The sequence below is a fragment of the Ammospiza nelsoni genome, chromosome 3, assembly GCF_027579445.1.
Source record: "Ammospiza nelsoni isolate bAmmNel1 chromosome 3, bAmmNel1.pri, whole genome shotgun sequence".
NCBI lineage: Eukaryota > Metazoa > Chordata > Aves > Passeriformes > Passerellidae > Ammospiza > Ammospiza nelsoni.
Genome location: NC_080635.1, coordinates 69,107,950 through 69,132,322, shown reverse-complemented (window position 1 = coordinate 69,132,322; position 24,373 = coordinate 69,107,950). Strand labels below are relative to the sequence as shown.

At 38.7% G+C, this 24,373-nt stretch overlaps 1 protein-coding gene across 1 annotated transcript in view; it reads right to left on the bottom strand.

The window, feature by feature from the left end:
- CDK19 (cyclin dependent kinase 19) overlaps nucleotides 1-24,373 on the bottom strand; it is a 121,866-nt gene that overhangs the window by 83,634 nt on the left and 13,859 nt on the right. The window contains exon 2 of the mRNA XM_059467871.1: nucleotides 18,962-19,037. Within this exon, the coding sequence (XP_059323854.1) occupies nucleotides 18,962-19,037 (76 nt within the window). The remainder of the gene's footprint in view (nucleotides 1-18,961; nucleotides 19,038-24,373) is intronic.

The window sequence follows — 24,373 nt, the reverse complement described above, 5'->3', positions numbered from 1 at the left end:
GCCTAAAGGAAGGAAGGAATCCCAGCCCTTTCCCAGGAAAGGGCCAAAAAATGCAGCTTCTCAAGTATGCAAGCTGCAAGTTACAAATCCAACTTTACAATTTAAATCTACCCCTGTTTTGTAAAAGGACTCAGTGTATTATTCAAGGTCAAGTGTGCTGCTACTCAGTACTCTCACATCCATGTTCTCAACTTGCAGACAATTATTTCTCCAATACAGAGGTATACAGGAATATAAATCAACAGTTATAATGAGACAACAGTCTAACAATAATTTATCATGTCCAATAGCATTTTAATAAGGCGCTCTTCTGATAAGACAAAGCACTAACAAAACACACTTTTGGAATTCAAAAACTGTTGGGAAAAAATAACTAGCTTAGCTTAATTTTGCATCCAGGGGCTGTATGCCAGATCAGGTATCAGCTATCTTGTGTCATGGTTTAGGAATGGTATTCTCTAAATTAGTGTTCCCACCAAAACCACTTCAAACCATGTCAGTTGCTCATTCCTCGCTCTTCCCCAACCCCTCTGGAAGGCTAGAAAGAACTGATGGCACAAAAGGCAAAGTTCAGGCTTGAGACATGAACAATTTACTGGAAACAGCAACAATATTAATAACAAAAGTGTGTGCAAGAGAGGTGAATGATTCATATGCAAATGCTCACCACCACATCACAAGGGATCTGATAAGACAGACCCAAAAGGGAGCCCTTCCCCCATTCCTGGAAAATGGCATGAGGTGGTCCTTGTCCATCATGGCCAGAATGAGGACACCTGTCTGCCTAAAGCCAGCATAAAGTCCATGCTCTGAGATACTCAGAAGAAACTCAATTAAGTGCCTATGCCCTAATCTGGACCAAAGAAGGAGGTTGATCCACCAACAAAAAAGCAACCTCCAGCTGGGATACAATGCTGTTATATACCATTTCCATGATGCTGAATCACAGAAAGCAGATTTTTCATGGAGGAATAACACAGTCTTGTAAATCCCATTAAGTTCTCCATGACACTGTTATGTGACAACTCATATGTACTTTAGCATTTACGGTTTAAAAGAAAATAGTACTTTTTTATAATTAATGTGGGAAAATAAAAAAGAAAAAAAGGGGAAAAAACCCAGCTAAGTAACCAACTAAACACAACCCTAATGGTTATGCTCATATCCTTCATATGCCTCATTCTACTCACTCAAGACTGGGATACAGGCTTTTAGATACATGATTTATATTTATGCTCTTCTTTAAATAGAAAATTAAATCAAATCAGAAGTATGAATTCAAAACATATTAAGCAAATTAAATCTCTGCTCCTTATGGGAATCAAGTTAAAACCGCTTCAGTTCTGAATGACAGCATCCATTAAACTTTGATGTACTTCAGCTGATGTGCTTTAATGTCTTAGATGCGTTACCTCTACTTAAACAAGCTAATACACAAGCCTGCAGTTGCAAGTGTAAATTGAGTCTAATACCACACTCCAAACGAGAAACATGCCTGCAGACAGCAGGAGATAATGTATTATTTAGGGGTTTTAACTTCCTTTTATTAACTTGGGCTTGTTTAAAATAGTAAAAGTTGTGCACATAGATCAGGTCTCTCATATATTGTTTCCAAATAAGATGAATTTAGAAATATTACTCTTTCAGAGTTTTTACTCAAGAATTCTTTCTATAATTACTCTGTTGACAGTTATTTACAATAAATTCAGCATTTCACTCTGGAAGCACAACACCAGAACATTCTTAGAGTTCATTAACACAATCACCCATTAAATTTGTTCTGCTTTTGCTCATAGGTTTCTACTTTTCACCCAAATCTTCTGCAATCTTCAGCCACACATTAGACAAATCTAATGTGTGAAGCAAGCTAAAACAAGATGTTCACTGGCAGTCTCCCAAGTCATTAAACGCCTACCACAAGATTCTTCTCATACTCTCAGGATCAGACTGCAACTGGATAAAAAATTCAGTTTGTAATCTATGGCCTGCTATTTCCTCATTCTTCTATTAAATATAAAAAAATCCTTTAATGAGACAACGAATGCAGCAAAATCACATTTTCCTCAGTAAGTACCAATACAGGTCAGGAAGGCTCAAAAGGGTGACTTAAAGCAAGTTACAGAATTTGGTAAGAGGGACAGAAATATAAACAAGGTATGGTAAATATGCTCTTACAGCAACCCATAAGAAACCAGATCAATTTTGTAAGAAAGCTTTGGAAACAACATTAGGTTGTTATCAGATGAAGAAATTAGTAACTGGTTAATATTTACCAACATAAGAAGTTAAGCATGTGGCACTATGCATTTATCTTCCAACGAATATAATCCTTCTCTAAACAGACTTTGACTCCAAGCAAATGAGTAGTGAGCTGACTTTTTGCCTAAGGCAGCAAAAGCCATGTGGCCCTGAAAACAACCTACTACAAACACTCACATTAGACTTTCTTCCTGAGAACTGACTGCTGACACTGCCCCAGATGTCATAAAGAAAGGACTAATTGGAAGTCTCTCAAGACCTCCAAGAGAACTCCTCCAGTATCTCATTAAGCATGCATGCATTAGTAGCAGCAAACATTTTCCTAATCCCAGCAAAAACTACAGCACTCGTTTACATGCATCCTCCTTCTGAAACAACTTCAGACTGCTTGAAGAAAAAGAACTTCATCTTTTGGAAGTTAAATAAATTTCTTACACAATGATGCCATAACCCACTAAGAATACAGCAAGCCTCCTGCATGTTTACTGCTTCTAATTTTCTAGTCTGGGCACTAGTGAACACCTGATTATTCACATAAACCATTTAGCCATTTTATAAGAACACCACTGCAATAAAAACACAAAATACATGTGTGTCCCTAGTCAAAGAAGTAAGAGCTGCTGTATGTGATTCAGACTCCAAACTCATTTAAAGTCTGCTTACTATCCTACCCCAACATAGCTGAGGCAAACACCAAGGAAAAGAACAGGTTGAGCAGTACACAGACAGTACAAGCCTCTTACAATACAAGCAGTCAGCTTCCAGCAACCCACCAGATCAGGGATTTAAGAACCAGAGACTGCTATCTTCCTTCAGTTGCCTTAGTTCTTATGTTCTGATAAACATTGAATAACAATCCCATAATTGACTTTCCCATCCAAGTCTGTGAATTTAGACTTCCCACATCTTCCTTCAGCTTCCCTCCCTTCCACCCCACAGCCTCCAAGCCTACTTTGTTTCTGCTCATACAGAAGTAGTTTTCTGTTGTCATCCTATTGCAAAAGTTCCATACCTTCTTGGCGATTTCTCATAGGCATCTCCTCACAGCACTAACTCCTCCTTCTTCCTCACAGCACAACCAACTCCCTCCTCACCCAGCCGACCCCCTCCTTTATGGCATTCATTCTCACTGGACACAGCTGTGGCCTGTTAAGGGCAGGCCTGCTCCTAATCTCTGGTAATTAGCACAGCTGCAACTCCTCAGGGGCGAGATTACCTGCTATGTTCATTTTCTCACATTCTCTCCCCACCCCCCCCCCAACAGTTTTCTATCACCAACTGTTTCGATTCCCCTTCTCTCTACCTTTACTAGTGCTACTGTATCCTTTCTAAAGTGGAAAGAGACCGAGATAGCACAAAGACACTCATCATCTGAACATAGGGACTTATGGAGCTGACCAAGTGTGATTTGCTCTCAGGTCTTGACTTAAGAAACACACTGGAAAATCATTTTAGTGACTTTGAATTTGCTTTTTTGACCGCTACTAATCTTGGAGCTCTTTACAGAAGATGAGTGACAAAGATTCTCCCCCTACCCTCAACTTGCACTGAAATAATGGTCATTCAAGAAGCCACTGCTGTCTGTAAATAGGTAGGATAGTTTCTCTCCCATTTCCACTACATTAAAATTCAAAGATGACAGACATAAATGTAATTTTATTACACAAGCTGCACAGTATTATGAGATCTTTTGCACTTCTGCACAGGTTACCAAAGGAATAAAATCAGGCTAAGCAAATTTTGATCATCAAACTGCCACCTGGTGCTTCTTTTTCCCTTGGGAAAAAAAAAAGCTATTTGAGCACACTCTGTAGAAAAACCTTTAGAGCTATTAAATGATGCAGGTCAGAGACAGTTCTGGCACTAAAGCAAAGGAGAAAGCATCTCTCACTTCTTCCCTGCTTAATTCAATCCCTGAGAAGAAGGCTGACTTCTTATGGGGCAGTGGACATGAAACTCACTCCAGAAAGAGAGATAGGAAGAAGGTGAAGGAAAAGCTTGTCAGGAGACCCATCCCAGGGAGAAGGAAATCAGCATGGCAGCCACAGGAGGAGAGGAACACAGGTGCATCTTACCAGCTGCTCTGCTCAGCAACACTGAGCAGGAGAAATGGCATAGCTGGAATGAGAGTGAGTTATCCTCAGTGAGTTATCCTCACTGCAAGACCTTGGAGAAATATGCTAGACCAGAAGGGAAGGAGGGGAGGAGAGAAAAAAAGCAGGGGACACTAGCAAAGCTGAAGACAGAAAAAAAATATGTTAGTGAGGTGAGGAGTGGGATATGGAAGTGTAAAAAGGAATGAACTGTGTGGGAGGAACATAGAGACAGAGTAGTGGAGGGGAAAGCAAAGGGCAAATACAAAAATGTCAAGGGAGGAGAGATGCACAGAAATGTGTCCAACATAGCAAACGCTCCTCCTAACCTCAGCACAAAGTCCAGAGGCACACCAACCCTCTGGCAAAACTGTCCTCTTGCTCTCCTCTTTTAAGCATTAGCTCCCATGACAGTGAGGTTACTTATGATGGCAGGCTGTGCTGTGAGCAGAAGGTCAGAAAAAAGAAAAAACGAGGCATAAGGGAAATGAACCAGTGCTGGGAAAAGAAGGAGCATAAGGAAGAAATTTCTATTTCCAAGGACAGAAAATGGAAAAATAAATAGTCCTTGTCAAAATCTTTTATTCTTTGAGCACAACCTTCAGGAATAAAACCAGTTGAAATAATTTGTACAGAAAGGGGTGGCAGAAGAAGAGAAGGGCTCAAAGTTTATGTCAAGGGTGATGAAAAGAACCTGGCACTGGCAATATGTGATATAATTAAGCTGCAAAAATGGAGGAAATTGTGATAAAAGCAGGTGAAAAATCTGGAGAAGGTGACTAAGATTTTATTGTAAGTAGTCTAGAATACAAAAGAAGCAGCAAAAGTAGTAAATATTGCTGCCAACAGAGCCTGTGAGAAAATAAGGAAATGCAAGGAGAATCAAAAACTGTATCAACAGAAGAAAAGCAAGCAGGAATGAAGTCACAAATGAGAAGTTGTGAATACTTACACACCAGATATCATAAAGAGGTCTAAGCAACAGACTGTGAAGGATACTATTGAAAGAATAAACTGCACAATAAAGAAAAGGTTTGGAATAAAAATTAGAGATAACATTTGAAAAGCCAAGAGCCAGAGTTGGAGGAAGGACAAGTAAAAGATTACAAGTTACATGCAAGAAGTCTGGTAAAAAAGATTAAAAAACCCTAGAATTAATATTTTTTTCCTACTCAAGATGGCAAATATTTTACAATGGTTATTGAAATAACTGAATGTAGTAAGACATTTTGTCCCAATCAACATGTCACTACTATACAATAGGATAACTCAGCCAAATCATCTAAGAAGAGCAACATGCACTTTGTTTCCACCCATTATGACATTTTCCACCATTAGATAAAAATCAAAACAGCAAGTCCTTTATCAGAGGAAAAACAAAAGCGAGAGCAAGACAAGGATTCTTCCCTTATCCTATTATTGCCAAGACAAAAAACATGTTTTTGCAATGTCCTACCTAAAAAATAGAATATTTGCCCTTTTATTTGGCAAGAAGCATGGAAAAGTTCAGGCAATGGGCCAGATCTTTTGTCTAAAACGCATAACATTATAGCTCAGCTTTGCTAAGGACTCACAAACAGTGCCCTCAGAATCTGGTCCAAATGCCCTCTCTCCTTTTTTAATACCCAACATCAGATTTTTATCCCAAAGGTATAAAAGTAGATTTACACATAAACCTCCCCCTAAATCTCCTATAAAAGACAGGAGCATATCTTATGCTGTGAGGACTACAATAACATCCCAGACTAACAAAGCCAAATCCATAAAGAAAACAAACACTTGAATCCATACAAGAAGTTTCTTTAGCACAACTTTTCACACAAAGAAGGCACACTGCTGGGAAACGCTGCAGTGAAAGAGCTTGGGCACTCCTTGCTCCTCACTGTCACCTTCAGCTCTTCTCTTTCTTGCCACTGTCACCACCTGCTTATCTCAGCACACACAATCTGTGTCCCCATTTAAGGAGCCCATGGTGGGGTTTCATGTATACACCATTCTATATGGCTTCCTTTTGCCCCAGCTTTTAATAGCACAGTCCCTAGCTGACTTGCTGTGCTTGGATTTTGCCACCAAAAACAAAAAAAATTAAGTCTAAGAAAACACATCTCTTAGAAAAGTCCTTCCATCTCTAACTCCACTGCAAGCATCCTTCTACCCCACTGCCTTCAGATTTTTAGGTATTTTAAATAAACAAAATAAATTAATGTGATCTGACACAAATGTGATGGAGCAATGGGATTCAGTGGATCACGAAAGAGACGCTACAAATATCAAATAGAAAAGACTGGATGATATAGAGAAAAAAGGAATGATAAATGGAAGTCTCAAAAGGCACATGGATGAGTGCAATTTTATAAACTGCAAAGATTTTTAAAACCTTCATTCAGGAAAATCCATGCAAGAAAGAGTCCTTCCTTTACATTTTCTTCACTATTCACAGCCTATGAATTGAACTGTATATAACAACAAAGCAATTAGTTTAAATACTGCCAGTGCTCTCACTGGTGATAATTGGTTGCTTCTTGTAGGAACATCTGTTCCATCTTTCTTAAGAAATGAAGTACAGAGCCTGTTACCTAGACAACAGAATCCTTCTGAGCATCATGCACTGTAAAAGGGCAATATCAGCCTAAGTCACTCTGCACACTCGCTCTCCCCACTGCTCCCTCATCGCCACTAATGCAGCCAAATGCTGTGACTTTTTAACATTAAGCCCATATTTATTAGACTGCATACACTCAAGCCTACTTTCACATGCACTAAAAGCAACAGCTGTGTCACTGTCCTTTGGCCAAGCAACAGTCACTTTGAGGCTCTGTATTCAGCCAGTTTCCACCACCGTGACTGCCAAGCTGTCAAGCTGAAAATGCTGCAGCTTATGAGTAGTTTGAGAGCAAGTCTTATCAAATCTAGAATTGTCAGCTCAGTCCCCCAGAATGTGGTGCAGAAACAGTCACTTTCACTGCTACCCCTCTGGGTTACTGGAGCTACTCGAGCACTAAAGGGACTCATCCCTTACAGACACTCACTAGAGTCCTCTAGCCAAATTCAGGAGAGAAGTAGCAGACTAAACTTTGAAGACGCCTTTGTTGCCTTAAACTCACCACAATTCTACAAATATTGATAAAATGTTAACAACAACAATGAAGTGCACTGGATGACCAAATTCATTTGCATGCTTTAGCAAGATGGATGGATTTATTTTTTTCCCATCTGCACGTGATGGAAGACCAACAAACACAGAAAGTGAAATTGCAGGATGATTAAGGTTGGAGAGGGGCTTTTCACAAGAGCATGTAGTGACAGGACAAGGGTCAATGGCTTTGTACTGAAAAAGGGTGAGGTTAGATTAGATATTAGGAAGATATTCCCCATTGTGCGAGGAGCGAGACACTGGCACAAGTTGCCCAGAGAATCTGTGGATGCCCCATCCCTGGCAGTGTTCAAGGCCAGGCTGGATGGGGCTTGAAGCAACCTGATCTAGTGGAAGGTGTCCCCACCCATGGCAGGGGGATTGGAACTGGATGATCCCTCCCAACCCAAACCATTCTATAATTTTATAAATATAATCCCAGTGAGAAAGCACCATAGATCTGTTTTCCAGGCTCATCTCCATTGGGGAAAACAAAAACCAAAAATGCATGAGCTCCAAAAGTACTGAGGATAAAAAAGAAAAGCTTGAAAATGGTCTGGATTTGAGATGCCCAGAAGAAGCAAAAATTAAATCATCCATCTGGCCTTAGACTGAAAATCTGAACAATGGAGATAGCTGAAAATTATTAAACATAAAATCACAGTAGAATTCCTTATTTTGACTGCACGGCTTTGAGCAAAGTTCAGAGAATTTAAAATGTGAAACAGTACAAAAGACAATTTCACAACAGTAAAGTATTTCTTAGGCACACAGTATAACATTTAGAGACAGAATGTAAAGCAGCAAGGATCACCCATGCTGAGAAAAATTAAACAGACTAGGTAAAACCTAGGCAAGCAGAAAATCACTAATACACAACAAATATAACATGTCAAAAAAGAAGAAACAATTATAAGTCTGAAGTGCAAAGATATTAAGGCAAATGAGGATACTGAACAAACCTTGGAGTTTGGTCAGGGAGAGAGAGATCATTAATCACAGTAATAAGAAGCTTTTTTAGGGTAGGAGCTTAGAGAAATCAAACCCGAATGGATCCAAGATAGAACTAGCAGACACAAAACCACTATATTGCCTGTAAATATTAAAGACATCTGGAGATAAAGGAAAGCAAGCGAAATAGTACAAAAGGCAACTGAGGTAAAAATGAAACTGAAGTAATCTAATAAGCAAGTGAAAATATGGAAAGACAATGACAGTTGGGAAATAAACTTTGCAGGGGCCATGGGATGGACTAAGTTCAATAGCACAGAAAGAAAAGGCAGGGACTCAATGTCTTCAAGAACTGGCAGTAGATCTCCCATTTCATAACTGCCACCAATCAAAAATCATTCTACTGATAGCTTTTTTCAATATTCCACATATTCAAAAAATAATAATTTTTTCCAGAAGTATAGCCTGCCTGGACTACATTAACTTCAGTATGCTCAAATGGTGGCACATGAAAAAGCTCAAGGCCAAGTACACTCGTGGCATATTCACATACCCACAACTTGCTACATCCACAATGTGCAGGCAACAGGCAGGCTCCAGGAAGCATCCTGACACTGCAGTGACAGAGGAAGCATGAGTGTGATGCTCTTTCTACAAGCCAGAAGCATTTTGCCAATTTGATGGCCAAATGGAGCAGAGACTCCAAGACATGCTCATATAGTCTTTATCAAATTGCATTTATCAAAATGCAAACACTGTAAGATGCATCACAGAATTAAAGACACCAGGCTATCCACTTTGTGCTGTACTCTTAACTATAGTGTCAAGACAGGAAAGGCTTCCTGTATCTTAAAACCCCCCAACATTTACATCTCAAGTCATCATAAAGACAAGAAAAATCTCAGTAACATACAGTAGAAGCTGTATTTAAAAAGAGCTACTGTTCAGTTTACCACAGAAATAAGACATAGAGGTTCACAAGAAAACAAACACCACACTGAAACTCTTCACATAATGGAATTCAATTAAGTCAATGAAGTTTTAGTAGAAGGTGACATTTTGCCTTCAATAATAAAGCTGACTACAATTTGCACACAAAAACTTGCAGAGTAAAATATGACTGCAGACTAAAAACACTATTCACTTAGGCACACACAGGGCTGAAGACAATACCAGGTAATTTATTGGGGAAAAGAAGCAACATTTGATCAAATTCCTAGAATTTTTTTCTTCTAGTGATGATCCATTTGCAATCCAGCCATCTCTGTTCTGTATTAAATTTATCCAGTTTAAGCACTACCAATAGTATTTCATTTCTGCTTCACAGACTCCATAGGAAGCAACAAGTCTCAGGCAGTTTATGGATCTGGGACACCAGAGAGACCAGCAAGGAGGACGTTGTGTTGGGAGTACATTGTGTTGGGAGTACATTACAGAACCATCTGATAAGATGGGGAAAAGGGTGAAGTCTCCTCTAAATTCAGACAAGTCTCTGATCCACAAGCCATCATTCTTATGAGAAGACATCTACCTCCTTGACATCCACTGGAATTGACTCAGTTAATTTTGGGAAGCTATCAGGAACAGCTTCTTGATATACATATTGGAAGGGCCAATAAAGGTAGCACACAGTTGTTCTCCAACAAGGAAGAACTGGTTGGAGATTTGACAAGATAGCTTTGGCTGTTGCAACCTTTAACTACACCTGAGGTTATTCAGCATAGAGAAGAGAAGGCTGCAGGGAGATCATCTGCATCTTTCTAGTACTTTGTACAAGGGGGCTTATAAAAAGGAGAGGGACTTTTTACATGGGCAGACAGTGATAGGACAAGGGAGAAAAATTTTAAATTTAAAAAGAGAGGAAAGATTTTTTTAGAAGTTAGGAAGAAATTCTTTACTAAGAGTGTGGTAAGGAACTAGAACAGGATGCCAGAGAAGCTGTGGATGCCTCATCTCTCCCAGTGTTCATGGTCAGGTTGGATGGGGCCATGCTAGTGGTGGCTGATCTCTGGCCCAAGGCAGGAAGGATGGAACTAGGTGATCTTTAAGGCCCCCTCCAACGCAAGCCATTCCATTATCTTATGATTCTAAGACCCTGAGTGAAGAAGGCAGAGCACAGACATGGAGCTTCAGAACAGCATACTACAGCTTACTGAAGAAACTGGTAGGTAGCCACAGGAAGCAGTTCTGAAGAGCAAAATTGCTCAGGCAAGCTGGCAGGTCTGTTAAGAAATACAAGTAGAGCTGTCTGGATTAGCAGACTGTCAGAGCTCAAATGCCAGTGTACAGAGAGGTGCAAACAGGGACAGGCTACATGGGAGGAAGGAGTTTACAGACCTTGCCCAGGCATGTAGGAATGGTGTCAGGAGAGCTGAAGCTCACCTTGATTTGACACTTACATGGGATATCAAGTGCAACAAGAGCTTCTGCTACTACACTGATCATGAAAGGCTGAATAGGAAAATGTGAGCTTGCTTCTAAATGAAGTGGATGATTCAATAATAGGAGTTCCAAGTTAAATGTAATCCATCATCTGATAACCCATGCCATCACCTCTCAGCCTGAGGCATAAAAGTAGCCACATGTAATGTTAAATTAGAGACATTCTAGTTATGCAAAGTCAATATATTAATTCAAACAATTTTACAACTCCACGCAGAATAAACTGAAAACAGGTACAAACTAATTTTACTTTACTGGGAAAGCACAAATGGAGGAGCATAAGGAATGCAATGTGAAAGAAAGAATGAGAAACAGCAAACTGAAAGTTTATGGCAAATTCAGAAAAGAACATGATTTACAAAACATTCCAGCTGAAGCTTTAAAATGTGTAAGTATATATGTTCACTTGTGAACACATACACAGAGTCTTGCAGGGAGCATCTAAGTTTGGCAAGTAAGTACTTAAAAATCTCTTCTTTGCATTATTGGCAACTCTGGTTTTCTTTATCTGAGTGATAAAGCAGCTATTTGCTTTCAGTGCATTGCTGCCTAAAGCTTATTCTGAAGCAGTCTGGTTTTGGGTTTTTGTTCATTTCCTCTGAAAGCACCATTTGTGTATTCTGAGAATATTCAGAATCTGAACAAAACAGCAAATACAAAGTGAAAATAACTGAGCCTAAATAGCACTGAAGTCATTCTCCCTAGTCAGCTGCACTGGGAATGTGGATTACATCCTAACTGATGTCAAGTTTCAAGCTCATAAAGATGTTTCCTCGGCTCATACCATGTTAGAATGGGGTAAAAGCTTTCTTTTTCTTCTTTTTAATGTACTTGGCATAGATGTACTGATATTGCTCTCCTGCTTTGAGCAGAAACACAACTTCAAGAAAAGAAAAGGAACTTCTGCATGAAAATAAGTTGCACATTTTGCATTTAGAAATCAAAAAGCAGCCTCTTCCTTTTCCTTTCTCCTCTGCATACTCTTTGTTATTAAATTGCTGAAGGACATAGCTATAGTTAAGACAATGGAGCTGACTAGCTTCAGATGATGCTCTACTTTTGTCCAATTTCTTGATATAAAATTGTACTATAAGCTGTGAAACTTTATTTTCATAAACACTACAGTGTATGATAGAAACATCAGCTTAATTGATTAAACAAAAATAGCTTTATTCCACATATTTACTATTTGTGTACTTTTTTATTTAATTAAGTTAATTGTTCTTTCAGAAGCAATAAAGAAGACAAAAAATATCCACAGAAACCTTTTGAAGAATAACTGAAGCAGGAATTTAAGTACTCCCTTACACAAAAAGCATTTAAATTACACAGATTATACAAGATTAGATCATTTAATACAGAGAGCTCTTATTCTTCCTATGGCATGCAAAACACAAGTTGTCACGTAGCTGAACCAAAAAACCTTTTTCCAGCTGATTCACAATGCAGACACTTCTAGCCAACACATGCCTTAGCTCTCTAACAAAAATCCCTTAAAAAAAAAGTTTTTTCAGTTATTTCACTACCTCCAGCTATTGAAAGAGGGAGTGGAGTTTCAAAGTTTCCATAAACAATCTTTTCTAATTAAGTAGTACAGAATTTATGGGGAGATTTTACATTGCCAAATGTTCTACTCATTTATTCTGTCTTGGCATGGGAAAAGAAATCCTGACATTCAAAAGGAATCTCCTATAGCAAATGTACTCAGGTACACAGACTTTTTAAAAGCCTTTTTTTACTCAACCTTGCCTCCAACAAAGCCAGGGACCCAAGTCTACATAAGTCTACACAGTAGCAAATACTGTAAGCCACTGTGATAGTCATGGACAAAGAAAAGGCCAACATAGCTGAAGCACAGAATTTGTACCTATTATGAAATTTTATGCAACTTCACCTGAAGAGAGCCAATGGCATTACAAATCTTCTAAGTGTTTTATAAATGCGTAAAAGTTACCATTATTCCTGTACAGCTGACTTTTTCCATGTTACTAAGAGATGCAGAGACAGGTCAAAGAGGTTTAAGGCCAGCCTGGTCCACAGTCTCAAATTAAGTAACTTCATGTTGAGTTCATGTGACTAAGCAGTTTCCATACAGGGAGGTGAGAGCAGCTTGTAAATGATGTGCAGCATCTGACAGAGGTAAAAGCAAGTAAGTTTTACCAGCTCTACCAGCAAAGCACAACGTGTCCCCTTGAGTCCTGTGCCACGCTGCCAATGGCAGCAGAGGAAATGTGGCAAAGGCACAAAGTGCTTCAACATGGAGATGGTAAGTCTGGCTGATTTCCTTGGCTCAGCTTCAGCAGCACAACATCACAGCATAGCCAAACCCAAGAAGAGAGGGACACAACCCCAGAAGAACTGCCCACACATAAAGGAAGGCAATGGACAGCAGGAAGGCAGAAAAGAATGTAAATATAGTGAGAAAGTGTCACCTTCAAGAGAGCTGACAAACACAAAAAGGTTACAAAGATATATTATTAAACCTGTAAGGCTTCTAAAACTTTGCCCACCCTCAGGAACCAAAATATTTGTATGTTGTACTACTTTGGAACATATACTGCATAAGCAGGTAAAAGAACTGAGAATGATTTGTGCATGCTAAATTGTTCAACTGAGCTTTCAGTAATTCATTTAACATTATAGTCTGAATTTATTTTAGCCTGAACCCATAAATGCAAGTTTGAACAACAAAGGCCAACTGATGCTCCCACTAGTGTGCCACAGCATACTGGCACCATATCAAGGCCTCCCAGAAGGAGTAGCCTCCCCTAAAAACCAGCACACAAAGGCACAGGATGTGGCAACTAAAATGGTTACAGGACCCAGACCCAACATTCATACAGGGTAAAGCAGCACCAATTTAAGGCACTCAAAAAACACTAGGCTAGCAATGCTGGTTTGCAGCTCTGCTTCTCCCATTTAAATAATCTGCAACAGCCTGGTCTCTTTTTCCCCTACAGGAAAAAAAGAATGAGCTATAAAACCACCCTGATATAGAAAAATTGAATTAAGTTCAGAATTAAGGTCACTATTTACAGAGAAGAAGGCTAGAGTTCATAATTTATCCTCGGAAGAAGGGAAATTCTTACTGGTGAGGGTGCAAAAAAAGCTAGAAAGGACCAGAAGTTGAACAAAGAACATCTAAGTCTTGACTCAAGTCTCTGGTTCATGTGAAACCTTTTGTAAAGTCATTTTTGTCTGCAGACTGTGTTAGCTGTTCTGTGAGAATATTATGGAAGATACCATTAAAAACCTTACTAAAATCAAGATAAACAGAATTTACAGCATTCACCCCATTCACCAAGCCAGACATCTTATTATACAGCACAAATAGTTTGGTTAAGGATTATTTTCCCTTTGAAAATCTGTCGGTTTCTCAGCTGTTTAGGTGACCTGGAAAGGCCCGGGGTGGCCTTGGACAACCCGCGCTTCAAAGGACGAGAAGAAGCTCCAGATCTTTTCTCGGTCTCGGTGTTTATTAATTGTTTATCTAAAAGATTTTCTCTTGGCGCGACAGAGGTCTGCTCAGCAGCCAGCCATGAGCACACTGCGAGCCCCCGGGGTGGTCACCTATCTTTATACTCAAAGTTACATATACAATATTTATCATTTTTCCCCAATACCTTTTACCTTTATTAACCAGTGCACTTTTAGTAATAACCAATCCCAAAGTGCCAACATCACCACAGAAGATGGAGGCCAAGAAGAAGAAGAAGAAGAACAGGACACGCCCCAATTCCTCCATCTTACTTCTTTAGACCCCCCTGTACAGAAATCCTAAACCCTGTGTCTTACACTCTAATTAACTTATCCCTTCACCATTTACCCCAGTGAAATCCTCCCATCCTCATACAGGTGTCGTCTCCCTTGTAGGATCAAAGTCCAGCCACCAGACACTTCTGGCAACATTCCAGGACTCCCGAGCCCCCCAAGGGTGGTCTCGGCCACTCTGCACATCAGTCCTGAGGTGCTGAGATCCCACAAAAATCCATGCTGACTACTTCCAATCACCATCTTGTCCTGTATGTGTTTGGAAATGGTTTCCATGAGGATTTGCTTCATCATCCTCCCAGAGACTAAAGTGGAGCTGACCAACTTGAAGCTCCCCTGATCCTCCTTGGAAACAGGAGTGACACTTGTTCTAAGAAGAGATAATTCATAATAATTATTCCATAATAAGAGATAAAGATAATTCACCATTATCATTCTAAGATAACTGAGAGTAGTCTCATAACAAAATCCAAGCAGGTCCCAGCACTTGTGGGTGCAACCCACCAGGTACCACAGCCTTGGCAATGTCCAGTTTAAGTGGTCCCTAACCTGGACCTCCTCCAGCAAGGTAAGGCTTCCTTCCTCAGCTTCCTCTCCGGTCTCAAGAGCATGAGACTCCTGAGGGCTGGACTGACTGTTAAACACTAAGACAAAGAACATATTGAGTACCTTGGCCTTTTTCATGACATTTATTCCCATACAGCTGCAGGCTCATATTTTCTTTGGTCTTCTTTTTGACATTCATGTACTTGTAGAATCCTTTCTTGCTGCCCTTCTGGTCCCTTGCAAGATCCAACTCCATGTCAGCCTTGGCTTTTCTAAGCCCTATTCTTGCAAGATCAAACAGCAACTCTATACTTCTCTTGTTCTGCCTATCCTTGCTTCCAATTCACATATAATTCCATTTCATGTCCAGGTTCAATAAGGAGCTCCTTTCTCATCCACACAGGCCTCCTGTTGCCCTTGTTTGCTTTCCCCCTTGCTGGGGTGGAACTTTGTTAAGTTTGGACGGGCTGATCCTTGAATATCAACAAGTTTTTCTGAACCCCTCTTCTCTCCAGGGCTGTGTCTCACAGAATACTTCCAACCAGATACCTGAAGAGGCTCAAGTCTGCTCTCTTAAATTCCAGGGTCATGATCCTGCTTTTTGACATGCTCCATTCACTTAGTGAATCCATCTTCAACCCCATCATATCAGCTAAATAAGCCAATAACAATTGCACTGAAGTTCTTCCATGCTCAGGGACAGGATACATATCCATATATTTACAATTTACATTATTGGTGAGTGACTAAGAAAAGGCATATTAGTATTCTTTTTTTCTGAATTAAGTTTTCCCAAAATCCACAATTAAAAGTTTATAGTCTCTTTACTGTGAAAAACAAAGTCCTTGAATTAACTTGAATGTATTCTCACAGGAAGTGCAGCCTCTGGGACAAGAAGTCTGAGATAAAGCTGTATTACCCTCGTGCTTTTTGATACAGAAACACCAAATTCCATTACCACTACCTGTTTGCAGATTTTAAAAGTCTTAGCTTGTGGTTCTTAACAGATGACAGCCAAGACATTCAACAGGAAAACACAGCCTTAACAAATAATACTCCTCTGGTCTGTTTCTTGTGTCTTCACTTCTTGTTTTAAAGAACCTACTTAGATAAGGTAAGGAAAAATGTAAAACACAAAAGCAGCTGAATTAAAGTTTTCCTTTCAACCCACCTCAGGTTCCAAAATAAGCTAATACAAGCCTGGAGCTGAAAGAAATGTCACATTCATTAACTAAATAATCATCTAAAAATAGAAACACTCTATTTCATTACTCCCATTCACATTTTACAGCTCTGCTGTTCAGAAAATGCTATTGCTTAAGCCAAGCAATAATCTGCCTCATAACAAGAACACAGAAATAGTTAGCATTTCAGTTGTCTTCAGACCACACTTGAGTTACAGGGAACTAATTTAGCTTTTACACACTCACAGAATTCTTTAAGGTATAAAGAGTCCTTTCTAGTATTTTGGTACTCAATACAGCAGAATTGGCTGAAATAAGGATTCTTTAAGCAGGGATCACCCTACAGCTGAAATAAAGCAACAATCACTTGCCACAGGAACCACTGCCTATATGATATTTCTACTGATATAAACTTTCTTCCAGAAAAAGCTCCTACAATTGAATAGCAGTAAGAGAAACTATGGGTTTTGAAGTCCTAAGCAAAGACAGACCAACTTGATTTGTAATGTCAGAAGAGAAGTCATCTGCCTTTTCCTTCAGGGAAAGCTAGCCAGCAGATCCTATTATAGGTATCTATGCAATAAGACACACAAAATGGTCTTGGACTGTAAAACTGAATGTCTTTCAGTTCAGCAATATATTTCTTGAGTACAATGTCAAGCGTCCAAAGTTTACAGAACCATTAAAATATTCTGAACATACACACACAGAATGAGCTGCACTGGTGTCTCTGTCATTCTCTCATCTTCCAAAGCGTGATTTGGGTTTGTTTTGCTGCTGGAGCAAAGGGGAAGGGTTAAGTGCCAAAAGAACTACTCATGACATTTTTAAAATGGCCTCTGTCCAGGCTGATAATCTTTATTTAATCAGTAAACATTACCCTCCTTGTCACCTATCTAAGCCTTTCAATACAAGATAAGCTATTGATGCATTATTTAAAGTCTGTTTCTTTTTATGGAAAATGCACTTGATTTTGGCCATATGACAAAAACTTCATAATTTTTTTCAACTATTTCACAATTCTAATATTTGCCCTGAAATTTCACTGAGGCAAATGCTGATGTGCTGCATTAGCTCAGGTTACAGAGTTTTACAATAAGGTTTGACGAAGAAATATTAAATCTAACTCATGGAAGAATTACCAGAAGAACCACTGAAAGCAGCCAAGTAACTTACACAGTAGATACCAAAATTCGTAAGCTGTACTGACCTTTGTATAAAGCTTTAATAATTTTTTTTTAAAGTGATGTATCATGGGAATTAAAACGTAATTTGGCACTCTCTCCTTCCTTACATTGTTTTGTCCAGGTAGACAGAACCAGCTCCATATCACAGTGCTATCATGCCCACAAGAAAGTCTCCTTCAGACTAAACCACACATCTCCACAGCAGTAGAATTTAAAACAAAGAACAAGAATCCAAGAAACAAAAAACCCCTCAATATTGTCCAAAATTACTTTGTAGTACCAATAATATAACCTAGTACTGATGTTAAAAGGATTTCCTATTTCCTCCAAAGGCAGAAATATTAGCAAAAAAAAGGTCACTGGGTAAATCCTGTGTAAAGTGACTGACAGCAATGCAGCCACCTCTCAAATCCATGAGTGACCTTGACCTTATAGTGATAAGCACTTTAAAAGGACAGCAGTTTCATCTGTTAAGTCTCTTCATACAGAATCACCACGGACACTACACTAAACACAACCCAATGGTTTGTTCAGTTCATGGACACCATGAGTTTCTAATGCCTCACATTGCATTGCACATCTGAATGCTGTATTTCACTGCAACACTATCAGATTATAAAAAGCTTTAGGCACAATTCTAAGATACATTCAACAGCTGACTGCATAGTGACAGCAGTAAGACAAGGTAAATATTTAATCAAGCAAGTGCACTACTTTGCAATGCAAGAAATACTTGCATTACAAAATTCTACTCAGTATCCAGCATTTTGTCAGTAATGCACATTTTCAGACATAAAAAACATTTAAAGATCAATTTCTACCTTTATTTACAAACACTTAATTTTTACCCAATTTGAAGGAATAACAGGTATGTAATAAAAGACACATGTAAAAAAATATAATTAGAGCTACTTTTCATTTTGTTATGAAATTTCCCTGTACTTGGCAAAACAAATTAAAAATGAGGAGAACAAAAAGTTCTCAGATACTAAAGAACAACCAGTCACCATTAGTCTAAAATAAAATACACTATTAGTAAGTGGACTTCAGATGGTAGTTGTAATCCTTCAGAACCTTTTTCTTTCAAGTCATTTTAAAAACATTCCTTTTTAAAGTAAATCTTCATTTAGAAGTTCGTATTTATTTCCCTCTCAACACATAAAAGAAGATGAAACAAAATTATATCAGAAAGAGGCATTACTATTACCTGAAAAGAACTAAAAGAAAATTATTATTTTAAAAGCTTCTTTAAAAGGTTCAGATCTGAATAAACTTCTATGCTTGCATACTTTAAAGAAAACATTTGGATAATCTCCACATTACTTAATTCTAGGAAAATAAAATACCTGTTGAGTAATAATGTCAGGAAAATTACTTTCATTTATGTACACTTACTGCAATCTCTCTACAGGCCGACATGGATATCCCTGTACCTTCAATTTGCTTCAGTGCATACTCCTTTTCATCTTTTCTGTACACACAAAAAAAAAAAAAAAAGAGAAAGAAAAATATATTTAGCTCTGACTTACATTACACCAATCAATATCAGTATAATGATGAAACACTAATTTGGTCTGGATCAAGAAGCTGAAAAGCCAATCTGCTTTTATGCATAAATTACATTTTGATATGAAAAGCAAGTTTTCTTTTAACAAAAACCTTACAGTTCCCAAACAAAACCTTCTTTATAAACAAACTTGGTAAATATCTATTTCTCTCTGAAAACAGACATAATATCTGTAGATAAGTGCAAACACAGAATTTTAGAGGACACTTTCTCTGAAATTCCAAGATACTGTCTGCTACTGTGAAAGCACCACAGTCGTATCCCATGCCTGGAAAAATTCTCCTAGAAATATCTGGGAATGGCAAGCTTTTTTCTTGATTTTATGAGCTACTCTCAATCCACTTTTATTTCTGAAATACTACTATTTTAAACTATTTATATAATAAGCACTGGCTACTGACAGATCTCTAAAACACATGTGAAATGTTGTGCTCTGATGTACAAAGCCAGATTATGAAAAAAAGCTCAGCCCAAATACTGTACTATCCTTTTAAATAATCACAGCTTGAAGTGATTTAGAGGGACCACCAAAAGAACAAGAGGTAGAATCTTGAAGCTTTCATGACATAACAGAAGCAGCCTACAATATGTTTTTGCAGGATTCAGCTGTCAGTGACAGATGTTGGTAGGCACCAATGCCCACAGTGTTGATGCCCCTTTGCAGACTCACCAGTCACAATTCAACAACCCACAAGCCCCTATCCAAATTCCCTGTGGCATTTCTGGTAGACCTCAGTTAGCCCTTCTTCCAGTCCCAAACCATTTTGGTTTGCCACACAGAAAGATTCTGAACTTGCCCTTGATTCGGTCTCTCTGGCTTTCAACTCCAAGCCTGTGCCCTGTTTCCCACCTTCCACCAGACCTTCTCCCTCCAAAATTCATGGGATAAGAAGTGACTGAGTGGCAAAATGTGGGGACAACACAAGATAACTTGAAAATAGCTGTCTACACATATTGTAAGTAACACAGGCAAGCATTATTCTCAGTAATTTTCAGAAGCAGCTAAACCCTCGATGCATGTCTATAATTAACACTGAGCTACACTTTTTGAAATAAAATTTTAACAAGAAAAATTCCAGATGCTTTCCAACTACACATGAAAACGTGTAATGCCACAGGTAATAAGATCACACCTTATCTCTCAGAAATTGTTTCTGATTTCATTAATTAGTCCAAATTTTAAACAGTAAATAATAAATGCCCATCCTCTCTTATACATGGTCCTAATATCTATGCAGAGCATTTCCATACACTGCGAAGTATCAACTCAGGTTGTTTACAGAGACTGTGAAGACAAAATGATATTGCCTGAAGAACCAAAACCAACTCTAGACATACAAAATTGATCACGGCATTCGAACTATGGTCATGTTTAAACTATGCAGCACAAACAGTCCTGCGCACAACTATCAGCTGGAATGCCAAAGCAATGTAGTCACTACAGCACTGCATCACATCCTTCTTTTGGCACATCTACTGAACCAGGCACAGGACCACAGTGATATGGCTGTCCTTGAACTAGTTCTACATGCACAGCATTGCATGCAGTTAGTCAGACGGTCACAGAGTGAAGGTCACTGCAGAGACCAGGCGTGACACTTGGCACCCGCTGCCTTCAGCAGCACTGCTGAGCGCCACTGCCACGGCGAGGCTGTCAGCACTCGGCAGACACTGCATGCAGGACTTCAGGACACAAATGAGAAATTATGAAAGGTGCTTTAAAAAAAAAACCTAACCAATCCAACAACCTAAGGTATTACAGCATGAGGGGAAAGGAAGCAGTCTTATTGAGCTGCAACTCGGATAGTTCTAAAACACTAGGTTTTGTAAAAAATGAGCAAAAATAGGAATAATGAAATGCTTATTTATAATAAGTGGGTGGCAAGGATAAAGAACTCCAAAGAGATCGTATTCTTGACCTGATGATTTTTTTTTATGATTTTTTTTTTTTACCAACAGCTTTGGAATTATAAACACGGCCTCCTTTAGATACTATTTACTTGCTTTGGCAGAAATGTAAGTCTATACAAATACTTTTCCAAAGTTAGCTGTCCTTATTATGGAAATATAATAGCTAATTAAAGCACTTTTCAAAGATGTCCACCAAGTGGTATTTTAGCTAATAATATTTTCCATTCAAAATAATTTGAAAGAGAAAGAAGTATATTCAAAACTTCAAAAGCAAGTCAGCCAGTGCCATCTGATGAAACAAACAATTCTGGTTATTCAGTGAAGTGTCCAAAGAAAAGAACACATAGGTACTTTATTAGCTATTTCCCCACTTGTAAGAATTCAATAAATAATATCAAATGGTGTGTGTGATACGTGAGTACACTGTTCAACTCTCTAAAGACCAATGCTCTCACAAAACACTTGAGACAGAAGAAAGTACTTGTATTTCATTTCAGAAAAACTCTGCTGAACTCTAAACACATTTCAGTAAATTGTATGGAATTACACAGCAGGAAAGTTTTTATAAATCCTTTTCTGACAGAACCTACATCAGCACATTTTTTACTAGAGTGAAGCAACCATGGTTAACACCAAATCCAAACAACAACCACAAACCACACAGCTCTGGTATGAGGCAAAAGACATCCATGCCAGGGATAGCCAAGCAGAAAGCAGGGGCTCTGCCCACAACCATTTTTATCTGGTCTGCAGAAACACTGTCCCAGGAATAGGTCAACTAACTTGAAGGCCTTAACCTGCAACTGTAAGGGAATTTGTCTGAGGGCAAGAAGCAAGTGGCACAGACCAAGGTTTAATCGAGCAGGTTGTATCAAACAGCCACCCCAGGCTGATGGTGGTGATGTGTTCACTAATCTGAGCAAAAAACAGAGCAAAGCAGAACTCAAAGGGAAATCATACTTCAGGAAGGTGTGAGTTAACATTTTTATTAATGCTTTTCAAAATTGATGCAGAAGAATTTGCCTGATAAAATAAGCACCACATCACACACCTTACAAGGCTTCTCTATGCTTCAAGCTCCCTTACCCAAAACTAGGGGTTAAAGATTAAAATCAGCATTGTTTCCGGTTTCAGAAGTATTACAATTCATGCTATTCTAAGAGGGATTAATTTTTACCAAAATGACACTGCCAATATGAGATACTGCCCTCCTGAAAACTTTCCAACTGGTATTTCAGACTGCCATAGGCAGCACTCAAACACAAAGGTCCCCATGTTATCAGTACTTGCATGCCAGCATGTATTGAGAACATTCCTCCACTATAAAAACCTGGTCTTCAAGTTTTTCTCCCTCACATTCAATATCCCATTCTGCAATCCTTGAGGTTACTGTCAACATTTTAATTGGCACTATGTAAAGGAACACTCTGTCCTCTTGCCCCAAAAAATTGTACTTGGTACAATACTGTAGTACTTAATACAGAAAACAAAAATACGATTACTACTTCTTCTGGGTAACATTTTCAGTTTCCATTTTCCAAATGCTTTGGAAAGAACAAAGTACCAAATTCACTTTTTTAAAAATGTAGCTCAGAAGATTTAGAATAATTACAAGATTTCAAAGGAGCTAAACTCTCTTAACTATTGCAACTTCAGAGACCTCCCATCATATGAGAAACTACTTTACAAACAAGTGAATGGAAAACTAGAAACAACTTGCCCAAGACCATAAAAAAACAGGAGGATTTGAAAATAGTGCATGGTTCAAACAATTATTTTATCCCAATTATTCAAATTTGAAGGCTTTCAATGAGGGTATCTCTTGAATTCACAGATAATTTAACACACATCCCAACTTCAGAATTAATTATCCACATCAAGGAACTGGCTTGAAAGACTGCAATCACTCTGAAGCAAGAACTTTGATCACATCAGTTAATACAGATATTATCCTTACTGTATATACTAATAATAGCTGCCTTAAATTAAGTGCACAATACCATAAATAAATAATAATTTAAGTACACATTTTCTTAAGGAAAAAAAAGTGTACCATCGAACCATTTCAAGACTTAGCTAGAAAAAGAACAACAATTCACCCCTGTAACAACACTAATGGAATTTAAATATTTGACACTTTGTAGGACAAAGCCTGGGAACACTATGGAGCTCAGTGCCCTTCACAGTACAGCCTGGAACACAATGTCCATAGGGGTATCTGGTTACATTCTGATCACTTTGTTTAATTGCTGCCAGACAGCAGTAACTTAATCACTCAGCAGGAGATCACAAAGAGTTGCAAACCTTTTTCCCCCTGAGAAAAGGCAAGCCATGACACTGAAGTGCAACTAGAAGCCAACTGAAAACCTCATCTGGAACACGGCAGCCAAGCCACTAAACAGATCATGCTCAGCACTGGTTACCCTAGGCAAGCTTCTCATGGATTTAATTCTGTACTTAGCACATGGCCCTAGCCCCTTACAAAGGTAACAGTACCAGAAAAGAAGGCTATGACTGACTGGAAAAAGGGACATAATCCTTTCCAAAAAGTAGTGAGTTCTTGTGTTTTAGTGTTTTTATGGATATGGAAGCAGTCACTAAGTCAAAAGAATTACTAGATCAAAAAATTTACACATGGTGTCTCTAGGGTGCATTTTCTATACCACACCAGAAAAATAATGTTTTTTTACTACTATCCTCCAAACCTATCAAACCTTATCCAGTCAGCAGCTCAGCCAGCTCATTTTCATCCATGTGACAACCAGTCACAAATGACAGAGGCTGTGAATCTACAGATTGATCTTAATTTATTTCTAGCCAGCAGTATACACTGTATTTCAATGTGTTTCCATTAGTTCATTTTGAGACCTATATAAGAAACTCAAAATGTGAAACAGTAAGGATGGTAAGCAGAAATTTGAAAAGCCCTTTAAAAGGTTTGTTTTTCTTCACCTTCACAGGCAGCAGCTAAAACTTCATGGCAGCTACAGGCTGCTCCTCCAACCCATACAAGTTCACTTCGACCTGAACTACAACTGGCTGCTTTTGGCCACGAAAAGAATGGATGAAACCAGCAGGTGTGTACCTCATCCTGCTGCTGTGAAGAGTTTCAGTAATGTCTGTGGACTGCATAGCTGGCCTCTGTGCTCATGCATCCCCCAAAGGTTTGATGGGAACTTTCCTGGTGTTGCAAACAGAACATCACATGTGTCAGTCACAGAAAAGGACTTCTTATACAGAAAGAGCAGACATGTACGTCACCTGGGCCTGGGCTTTCCTCTCTGAGGCAATGTTGCAAACTATGGAATATGTAAAATCTTCTTAAGACA